Source organism: Biomphalaria glabrata, chromosome 5 (genome assembly GCF_947242115.1).
Source record: "Biomphalaria glabrata chromosome 5, xgBioGlab47.1, whole genome shotgun sequence".
NCBI lineage: Eukaryota > Metazoa > Mollusca > Gastropoda > Planorbidae > Biomphalaria > Biomphalaria glabrata.
Genome location: NC_074715.1, coordinates 10617297 through 10628890, shown reverse-complemented (window position 1 = coordinate 10628890; position 11594 = coordinate 10617297). Strand labels below are relative to the sequence as shown.

At 37.0% G+C, this 11594-nt stretch overlaps 1 protein-coding gene across 1 annotated transcript; it reads right to left on the bottom strand.

The window, feature by feature from the left end:
• Window positions 1-1467: 1467 nt before the first annotated feature.
• Window positions 1468-9138, bottom strand: LOC106078722 (uncharacterized). The gene is made up of 5 exons (XM_056029977.1): window positions 8791-9138; window positions 7254-7323; window positions 5006-5150; window positions 3964-4060; window positions 1468-1789 (listed from the first exon to the last, which is right to left on the bottom strand). Exons 1-5 carry the CDS (start codon window positions 9046-9048, stop codon window positions 1640-1642), a joined length of 720 nt encoding a protein of 239 aa, XP_055885952.1. The 5' UTR covers window positions 9049-9138; the 3' UTR covers window positions 1468-1639.
• Between the last annotated feature and the right edge of the window lie 2456 nt (window positions 9139-11594).

The window sequence follows — 11594 nt, the reverse complement described above, 5'->3', positions numbered from 1 at the left end:
CCTTTAGCACAAAAGGAGTGTGTGATGTAGGTGTGACCAATCCTAAGAGTTATAGATACCAGTGTTACCACCCTTTATATAAGAAACATTACACATACACAATTTCAAGTATGAGTCTATGATTAGTAATGTACCATTCCTGGATAAGATTTATAAAAGAATGTTCGTCATTGTTTGTTTTTTATTTTATATCAATGAAAGTGTCTAAAGCAGTGACAAATCCACATAATGCAACCACAGTTTCTTATTGAACTGTTTGCACTACCCACTTAATCTTTTTATATAGTGCTTGTGATGTCTAAATTTGGAAACAATATTAGTCAAGCAGTCACTGGCAAAACCATTAATTAAGCAAAAGAGCTATTTAAAACAAGTCTAATACAAATAGAGTACTAAGTTTTGGTGTAAATGTACTACAAAGGACAATTTTGTTGCCTCAAAAAAAAAAAAAAACAACACTTTCTATAGTACTGCAGTGGTGTTTAGTAGACAATACAAGATCAAATAAATTGACTGCCATATTTTAATGCATGCATTTTGATGCATGCATGGTTAATTCCAGGGAGTTGTACAAACTTTAAAACAAGGTTACAAAGACAGTTTGTGTGGAAACACAAACTCAAAATAGGCCTTTTGGTACCGGTTAAATGGTGTACAATAGTATGCTGTTCGTATCCGATTCACCTCTTAATGTGATACTACTGTTTACATAATAAATAAATTTGCACCCCTAAGCTGGAGCATTTTCCAAAGGCTGCAGCCTATTTGGACTAGCCAAGTCATTGGACTCGAGACAAAAAATACACCTTCTCAACAAAATCGTCATTCCAACTGCAACATATGCATGTGAAACATGGAAGTCATCTGTCAAAATTGAGAAAAGACTAAATGTGGCTCAACAAAAATGGCTGATACGGATTTTGAGAGTCAGTTATAGACATCGGGTCTCAAACAAGGAAATTCTATGCCGAACTGGGAGTCGAACACTTAGTGAAGTTTTGATTCGACAGAGCGTCGCGTGAAGTTTGCGGGACATGTTCTGCGACAAAATGAATTACGCATACCAAGAGTTGCGATGACATGGAGGTCAATACGAGGAAAGCGCAAACATCCTCGTATTACCTGGCGCCACACTTTCATGGAGGACCTCAGAACAGTGGACACCAGGTGGGAGGAGGCTTCAGACATTGCCAATGACAGATCTTTGTGGAGACAGCTTGCCGCCCAATGCGCCGAACGGCGCGGGAGGACCTAAATCTAAGTCTACATCGTCCGATACTTAAAATCATTCATAGACTTTATGTCCAAATGTTAAGCGAGTCCTAACAGTATGTTACATTCACAAGTTCCATTCAAACAGGCTTGTAAACAAGTATGCTTCAATGATGGTTTTGCAAAACAAAAACAAATCGCTGATGTCTTACTAATTCTAGTCAATAAATAAAAAATGAATCAAAACAACAAAACTAAATGTGTTCCATTTTATTTGTCAGCTGTTTCATTTCTGAATGTCATTTTGTTTTATGTTTACATTATTTGATGCCATAAAAGAACATTATCACATGATTATCAGACCATCAGTTCTCAAAGTATTTGAAGACCTATGAGGCCCTTATCAAAGATCGATTCATTTTAGAAGCTATAAAAACAACGGGTGGATGTTTCGTTTGGTCAACCTTTCCTGGCAAGTTGGACATTTCTTCTTCGATGCAATGGCAGCCTTGATGCAGACGTCACAGAAAACATGGCCACATAACGTAGACATCAACTGCCGATTGTTTGTTTGGATCTGTTAGACAACAAAAAGGAAATTATATAGATCAGTGATGAAAATGAACGCGTATTGACTTTTTTTTGTACTCTAGAATACAATATTATTGTTCTGTAAAATATGTATTAGCTTTATGCTAGCGAACGATCTTGCTCGATTTTCTTCCACATACTTTCATTGAAGCCTGCGTACTCTTCTGATCTTGCGGCCATTGGGTCTGACTCCTTCCGCTTTTCATGGAGATGTCCTTAGGTATTCTTCCATTTAACATGAGGATAAGGTGTCCGAGACAACTTTAATAACTTTTCTTAATTTTTGGGGGGACATTACATTTTCAAAATATCAGGCATAACAAATTTGTGTACATAGCAAATAGTAATACGTTTATACATGTGATAATACTTATACTCCTCAAACATTCGTTAATTCCGGCTCAACACCTATTTTAAAACGTTTTGCGTACAATTGCGAGGATCGATTTGGAATATTTGAACAATAAAAATCATTCCAAAAAACATTATTTTATTGACTGTTCACCAGTGGAGTAGCTAGGGTATATGATGTCCAGTGCGGAAGCTCGTGTTGATGCCCCCAATCCCCTCCAAAAAAAAAAAAAAAAGGAAATAAAAAAGATAAAAGTCGTTTTTTTTTTCGCCGAACTAATGAGTATTCATTGTTTAAAGTATTGCTACTTCGTGAAAAAAAAAAGTCAATTTAAAAAAAAAATAAAAAAAGAGACTACAAATAAATCTCGCTTTCTTGCTCTTAAAACTATCAATAATTTTATCGTAATCTATTTTTTACATCAATTGCCAAATTAATGAGACGCATATTTTTCAACATTGATCGCAATTAATTCGATCAGAGGATTCAATAGTTGGGATGGCGACAAAAATTCATGCTTACTTATAGTGCTCATATCGGGTGATTTCTTGAATTATCCCGTCCTAGGAAGAATAAATTTCTTGTGTGTTACTACAGAATCTTCACCATTTGGCCTGTCATCCTTTTTCTTGTGAACAACACGTCTTCGAGGTCTGCTAATCTCCAGATTTGTGCACATGCTTTCGTCAAAGGTAACACTGGCTTCTGTGGCTTAGCGATGTCGTCCCGACTATTAGTTAAGTATTGTAAAAATCTTTTCCGTTTAAATGATGTCAATGAAAGAATTAGTACACTGTCATTATCCAAGACAACGTAGCCTTAACATTTGGGGAAATTGATTCAGTTTTCAGATGTCAGGTGTACAGTGAAAATAATCTACATATATATCTGGCTCGTAATCACCCAAATATTACAATAAGTTCTTTTAGCATTTGTGGAGACATTTATATATTCGGTCTGGAACCAGCTTGATTCGGATTACATGTTCTCTAATGAGTGGATCTTACTTAGATAATAATTTCACAAACTCCCAGAAAATTCCTAGATCTTCTATTCGCTATTCTTTTTCAACTTGTTTGCGATGCCCGTAGAGTGCCAGATTCTGTTTTGAGATAAAAGAAATGATATCCAAGATTCTTTTCAGGTAGCATTTTCAGATAATTATCTCTCCGTCTGAGCTAGCACAATGAGTGTTAACAGGACCTATCAGTCTTGAGCAACGACCATAATATTGTTTACATTACAGTATCATAATGAACTAGTTGGTGATGAAAAAAAAAACGTAAAAAAGATTATTTACATCTAAAATATTGATATCACTAGCATTGCTCAATGGTCAATAAAACTTACAAGAAACTAAAAGGAATCATAGTGAAACGAAAATAATCAAAGACAATTAATCTAGATCTAGAGTCTATAGGTTTAAGATTTAGATCTAGCTGAAAGCAGCTTACCGAGCAATAAAGTAACAAAATGTACCATGTGCCCCAGAAGAAAATTGGTATGCAAAAGTGAGTCCCTTTAAGACATTTAAACAAATCTAGTAAATTAGATACAACCTCGTCTACGGCTTATATGAAATTGAAGAAAGAACATTAGGAGATGTACAAATTAGCGAAATAATTAAATTTGTAGTTAACATTTCAAATACAGTAGTTTGAACTTTTTCATAAATGTACAAAGTGTTGTTTTTACTGAGAAAGATTATCCTTAGTTTGATGCCCTTCACCACTTGATGCCCCGTGCGGCCCGCACCACCCACACATTGGTAGCTACGCCACTGCTATTCACTATTGGGGAATAATTACCTGCTTATAGTCATCGTAGCAGATCGGGCATTCGAGTTTCGGGCATTCGGGTTTCTCCCCTTCCTGTGGCCCAGGTTGGCTTTCTTTGGCAGGCAAGCTAAAAATGTGGTAAAATATGCCTACTATAAGTATTTGTATGCTAGTTAAGTTTCAAAGGGATCACAATTTTTATTTAGTAAAATATATTTGGCTTAATAATGAGCACATCTTAATAGATTTTAGCTTCGAGAGAAAGAGAAATGAGACAGAATGAAGGGATGGATAGATAAACAGACATACAGTAAGACAGATAGATAGATAGATACATAGATGGATGGATGGATGGATGGATGGATTATATAAGATGAGATTAGACAGACAGATACAGACAGATACAGACAGACATACAGTAAGACACATACACAGACAAACAGATAGATAGATAGATAGATAGATAGATAGATAGATAGATAGATAGATAGACAGACAGATAGATAGATAGATAGATAGATAGATAGATAGATAGATAGATAGATAGATAGATAGATAGATAGATAGATAGATAGATAGATAGATAGATAGATAGATAGATGGATGGATGGATGGATGGATTATATAAGATTAGTTTAGAGAGACAGACAGATACAGACAGACAGACAGATAGATAAATAGATAGATAGAAAGATAGATAGATAGATAGATAGATAGATAGATAGATAGATAGATAGATAGATAGATAGATAGATAGATAGATAGATAGATAGGCCGGCCTAGATAGATAGAATGTGGGTGTAGCCAGGATTTTTTTTTTTTTGGGGGGGGGGGGTGATTCTTTTCTCTACTCTACATTCGGATGATGTTTATTGTACCCTAGCATAGGTTCTTCCTGGAGTTATAGTGGACAATTTATAGACCCCCCCCCCCCGCCACTGCCAGAAAGGGCGTCAGGGGGGAGCGCTGCAGCTCCCCCAGCTGCCGCTCAGCACTATTTCCGGTATTTAAAGCCAAAAAAATGCATATTCTGAGTACATTATCCTGGATGGATAGATAGATAGATACTTACCCAAGTTGTTTCATTATATCGCCCGTGAAGTCTTCAACAATCAAATTGATCACATTTTCATCACCGTTGCCTTTGAAGAGATCTGCTAGTGTGCTAGACTTGCCATTTCGACCTTTAGCCTTGTTCGACCCTCCTTTCAGAAAACCTGTAGCAATATTTCAATGAGTTTACACATGTCCATCCAGTCTTCTGCTTATTTTCTATTTTAGGGTAATTAATGAATACTTCCATACAAGTATCTGCATAAATAAACCACCAGTTTATAGGATCAGTCGCTTAGACCTTCTTGCAACGAGTCCAGTTAGAGAATTTCATTTATGGTGGAGTAACATATATAGCTAGCTTCTTACAAAGAACCGCGCAATTACTGCCACATAATTTATCTCTTTTTATACAAAACAAAATTTATTAGACTTGCTTTAATTCTCTATTGATTCGTTTATTGTCTTCGACAAATCAATAATTATGCAAAGTTTAAATGAATGCGAGAAAGGGAAGGGGGAGAAATAACGTGTAGGTCTACAAGCTTTGTACTAGCAAATAGGTTCAAACTACGATGGGCTGATCATGTAGTCGGTTACTGTCTGTATGCCTGATAGTCGACTTCCGAAACAACTTCTTTATGGGGATTTCTGCAGTGGAATGCTTTCTCCACACTGGCGAATCGGAAGGGGGGGGGGGCGGGCGTAGGGGCGATTTAGAAAAGAAATCACACAAATTTTATACGAACTTATTACTTATGTTAATAAATTATACTAAATGTTTATATTTCTACCTATGTTAAGATTATTTCGCCCACCCCCCTCTAGTATGCTGCCCGATTGGGTGGGGTAGGGGCAAATATATCTACTGCCCTACCCAATTAACCCTTTGAGTGTGGAGGGGCGGTCCTACTTTTATGGAGAAATCATAGCAAGGCACCCATGGGCCCGGGTTCAAGAACATCTCGTTTGGCCCACTGCCCACAATACGACAAATTCAGTGTGTGACAAAAAAAATTGAGTAATCTGAATATATTTGTAGGCCTACATTTATCAAAAGACATTCCAATGCCAATGCAAGGATCGTACCTTTTTTTGTGTGTAAGTAATAATGTCATTAGGTTTGATTCAGTGATAACTCTACAAATCTTTAAGTCAATGTTTGTCAATGTTTTAACAGAATTAAGCGATCTTTTAAAAATCGGTTTTTACACAAGTACACTTTTATTTTCACTTTGGAGTCATCCCAAGTGCTCATGTGGGCCCGCAACTGCTCATGTGGGCCCCAAGGGCTCATGTGGCCCCTAACTGCTCATGTAAGCCCCAACGCTCATGTGGGCCCCAAGCGCAATGAACCCCTTCGCGCCATGGTTGGCTGTTGGCTCCTAATCGGTTGTATTTGCAATCTAGAAGGGTTTTAAAATTCATATTAAAATATTTTTAAAGTAAAACATTATTGAAAACGTTCTTGAATTTAGATATTTTTGAGCGTTTAACCATCGTTCTGTTGGTGTCTTATGTCGACCAAAACAAACCTACTACAAGAGGTCTCGCTTAAAATGAAGATAATATTACGATAAATACGCCTAATAATGATATACTTACGCTACGTGTGCCTCGATAGTCAGTCACACTTTAGGATCGGCCCTCGCCCCCATGTTACTTTATTTTACTTAATTTGACCTACATTTTTAATAGGATGCATATTGCATAATGAGCTGCAGATGTAAGGAGAATGCGTTTCTGCAGTGAAGAATGCAAGAAAACGCATGGAATCGGGGCTTCGAACCCCACTGGGGGGAGCTTACAGCGCTCCCCAGACCCCCTAGCTTATATCGAACGCTGAGAAACACTGCTATTTTTTTTTAAATTCACACACACATACAAATATGCTGTATGTGCGTTTATGTATAGGATTAGGGTTTACTAGGCATTAGGGTTAGGGTTTGGAAAAAAGTCGCCCCCTCCCTCAAAAGATCAGGATCCGCTAGTGTTTCCCTAACACTGGAGATTTAAAAATACTATCGGTCTCAAAAAAGCTGACCAAATGGAATGTGGAATCGACACAACTGACTGGGAAAAACTAGCCTATGATCGTTCGTTTTAGATTTTTAGGCCATGTCGTGCACATTTCAACTAAATTCTTCATCTAGGTCTCTTTCTCTCTATATATATTCTAAAATTACCACACGAGGTCCCACAATAGCCTATAGGATAATTAAATTTTACGTATATAAAAAAATCTATATGCCTCTCGAGATACCTACCAAAAGGATTTTGCATTGTGTGCGTTATTTTACCAACTCCGCCGTTTTGTCCTCTTCTGGAACAGGTCTCCTAAAAACAGAAAGTTTTTCCAAATTTACAATCAGTCAATTGGATTACTGCTAACAGTGAGATTCATAAGAAATGAATATTCACATTTGACTAGACTAACACTTTGGTAAAATCACTAAATTTAGAAAGCCTTCAGGACAGAAGACTTAAAAGTAAAGTAGAAATTATACATAAAACACTGAACCATAATCTTCAAATACAAAAAAAAAGCTAATAAAATACTCTGAAAGACACAAAGATAAAGGCACATTCCTCGTCCCATATGCTAGGACAAATTTATACAAACGCTCCTTCTTCCCTAGTGCTATTAGAGCATGGAATAGATTGCCTACGCCAGCCAGGAAAACCAATGACTTGGCAGAATTTAAGCTATTGGTTAACATGCATGACTAGATCTAGATGCATGACGCGTAGGACGTAATCATCTTTTTTTAAAGTAACGTCTGTATTATATAAGATAAAGATAATATAATCTCGATAGGTAGATGATGTACAGTGATAGACATCGAAAGTAAATCATAGTCTAGACATACTCATTATACTGTCACAGAGTCTACTAAGTCTAGATGTAGACTCTAGTCATGGGCGCTCGCAGGAGGGGGGAGGTGCACGGGGGTGCATTTGCACCCCTCTGGATTCTGGGCAGCCAAATTCTAGCCATTTTTTTTTATACCATTAGATCAATCAAAATCTTATTAACAACTGAACAAGTAGTGCTACCACAGGTAACTGAAGTACAGTTGTAGTAAACTAGCCTAGGCTTATCAGGAATTGATGGCTTACCATGTACGTGCACCCCTCTGGATTCCGAATAACCAACTTTTAGCCAGCTTTTTACACCTTCAAATCAATTAACTTCTTCTTGTAAGCAACTTAACATGTAGTGCCTCCATTGAAATTAAGTTAATAAGGATACGCTATTATTTGTAATAAACTAGAATAGGCTAATATGTAGCTCATATCCGACCTTGTGCGCTTTATTATAGGCTTGCAATTTAATATTCTATAGAATGTTAGAATTTACAGATCTATTTCGTTAAGTGTAGAATTTACAGATCTATTTCGTTAAGTGTAGAATTTACAGATCTATTTCGTTAAGTGTAGAATTTACAGATCTATTTATGTTAACCGTTAAGTGTAGAATTTACAGATCTATTTCGTTAAGTGTAGAATTTACAGATCTATTTCGTTAAGTGTAGAATTTACAGATCTATTTCGTTAAGTGTAGAATTTACAGATCTATTTCGTTAACCGTTAAGTGTAGAATTTACAGATCTATTTCGTTAAGTGTAGAATTTACAGATCTATTTCGTTAAGTGTAGAATTTTACAGATCTATTTCGTTAAGTGTAGAATTTACAGATCTATTTCGTTAACTCCGTTAAGTGTAGAATTTACAGATCTATTTTATTAAGTGTAGAATTTGCAGATCTATTTCGTTATCTGCTCTTATGTAATAAGTACTCACTTTTTTTGTTTTGTGGGAACTTAATTTGTCTAATTTGATGAAAAGGTCGACTGAATCTTGTAATATTTTCTCCATTGCATTGATAGAATCCACTATGTCTTTGATCTCACCCGTAAGCTTTTGTCCTGCCTTTTTATTGGCTCTAGTGTTATAGTTATGTCGTTTTACATGTGTCCGGGGGCTCCGGGAGCGACGTCTGACACGAGTCCGGGAGCGACGTCTGGTATTGGCCCGGGCGCGAGACTTGATGTTAGGCATTATTAGATAATCTTCTGGCAATAAGAATGTTGGATCTACTGCCTGTTGATCTTGCAAGGCGCGAGGTTGGATGACGTAGGCTGGAGAAAACTGAGCGCACACACACACACACACAAATGGTGCAGTTTTGTAACTTGACAGAAACTACCAATAAATCTTCGCGTGCACAAGGTGTGCAACTTGTATATGGTTAAAATTAGTCTCTTTACAAAAAAAAAAACAACACAAAAACATGTACAGTATCTTAGGGTATTAGACACCGATTGACAAGACACTGTTACATTTTCACATACTGTATTTCTTTATTTTGTCACCAAACAATAATTTATATTTACAAATACTATTTATATAATAATAATAATAATAAGGCTAGTCTTCGAGTCCGAAGATTAGTGAGGAATGCAGTATTTCCCGTGGCTGCGCAGTCCCTGCTGTGACCTACATATTTTGCCACATCAAGGGCAAGCATAACCATTGTCCACAGGTGGTCAATTTTGATTTTCTTTTCACCGTCTGCGTTTGTCCTCGGCAGCAGATTTTCTTTTGGTCTCAAATGTGTATCCCGCGGCCTCGTGAGTGACCTCCAGCTGTCTCGTTCTGAGGCCGCATGCAACCAGGTGCTCTCTTCTATGTCAGCCAAGGAAAGTTGACGCCTAAGCTGTTCTTTGAAGCGTTTCCGTGGGGCACCTCTGTTACGTCGACCACCTTTTAGCTCATCAAAAAAGACTGCCTTTGGCATACGTTCGTCTCCCATACGGAATACGTGCCCTAACCAGCGTAACTGTCGGACCAAAAGAAGTCCCTCTATGCTGTCCATACCGGAGTTCGCAAGGATATCGCTGTTTGTAGGGCGGTCCTGCCACCGTATGTCCATGATGGAGAGCAAGCATCTTTGGTGGAAGCGCTCAAGAAGTCTTAGTTGTTTCCAGTATATATATATATATATCATAAAAAAAAAAAAAGAAAAACATAACAAAATACTTTTTTAAAAAGCTTATATTAAGTGTAATATATACAGTATATCAATTAGTTTGGATCAGTCGTGTGATTAAATTTGTAATAGAACTAGAGTAACAATAATAAATCTGTGCGATTAGAAATATTTTTACCACTTGTTTTTTTTTTTTTAATTTAGCGCAATTTCATGCTTTTAGCTTTCTCAATGCGCTATGATCCTATCACTTCTTTGGATCAATTGGGGGAAAAAATGGTGGAGGTCGAAGGGGTATTTGCCTGAATGTTACCGTGATCGCATTTTCAATGAACCAATTATACCACCACGTCAGTCAAGAAAAAATTAAAATAATTAATTACCAATAGTAAAACTAATTAGTTGTTTTTTTTTAAAATTGATTCTTGTTTGTCAGGTACAAAAAATAATTGTGCAAAATTTCAACTTGTTCTTATATTGGGTGTGGGGGAAATAACGTGTGGAAACTTTTTATTAGACAGACAGAGTGAGTTGATGTAAGCTTTGTCTAATACAAAGAAGAAAACAACAACATTGTGGTATATATTATGTGAATGAAGTCTAATGTTTTTGTGTAACAAGAGTGGTGGCCGAGCGGTCTGAGGTTGGAATCTCTGCAAAGCCTGGTATTCGGAATTTTTAGGACAACCACCGAGTCTACTTGACTGAAATGGGTACCAGACATCTGTTGGGAAAAGTAAAGGTGGTTGGTCTTTGTGCCGGAAATTCTCGATAACTGTCGGTCATCATCTGCCATATAGATCTCAATGTCTGATAAGGTTACTTCACTTTTTTTTTTTAAATAAACAGTTTCGTTATAATTTTTCTGTATTTGCCATTATATATGCATACTCCACTGTTAACAATTAAATGTCAATATTGTTCAAGATATTAATTTCTAGTTTACAGCAATATTTAACCAAATTTTCAAAAGCTCACCAAGAAACACAATTTCTAAAATTTAGACAAATGTAAGTCATGTTTACAATATGATGATACTATAGTATAAAACATGGTAGTTGGAATGTTATCAAAACAAGCTACAAAATTTGGTAGGGCAGAAACTGATACCCAGGAGAAGAAGAAATAGAAGAAAAGAATCAGCATAAAACACTTAGGAGCCCCAGTGACTACCCAACATGGTGGTTATTACGTTAAAACAATCATTAAAAGTACAGTGAAGAACTGGGAGCACGGTGGCTGAGTGGTTAAGCGCTTGGCTTCAAACCAGGGGTCCTGAGTTGAAATCTCGGTGATGACTGGGATTTTGAATTTCGGCATTTTTAGGACGTCCCTGAGTCCACCCAGCTCTAATAAGTACCTAACTAGTTAGGGAAAGTAAAGGCAGCTGGTCAAAGAAACAGATGACCATAACACTATCTTCCCCGTAAGATCGCAAGGTCTGAAAAGGGAACTTTACAGCGAAGAACTGAAAACTGCACCATGTGTGCGTATTTTGCCAGGTTTTAAATTTGCCCACGACGCTTTCCCGTGCGGTCACTGTAGGGAGTCAGAAACAAACAGCGGCACAAATCTTGCAGGAGTGTCACAGTCCCATAAGCAGGAGGGAGTATTT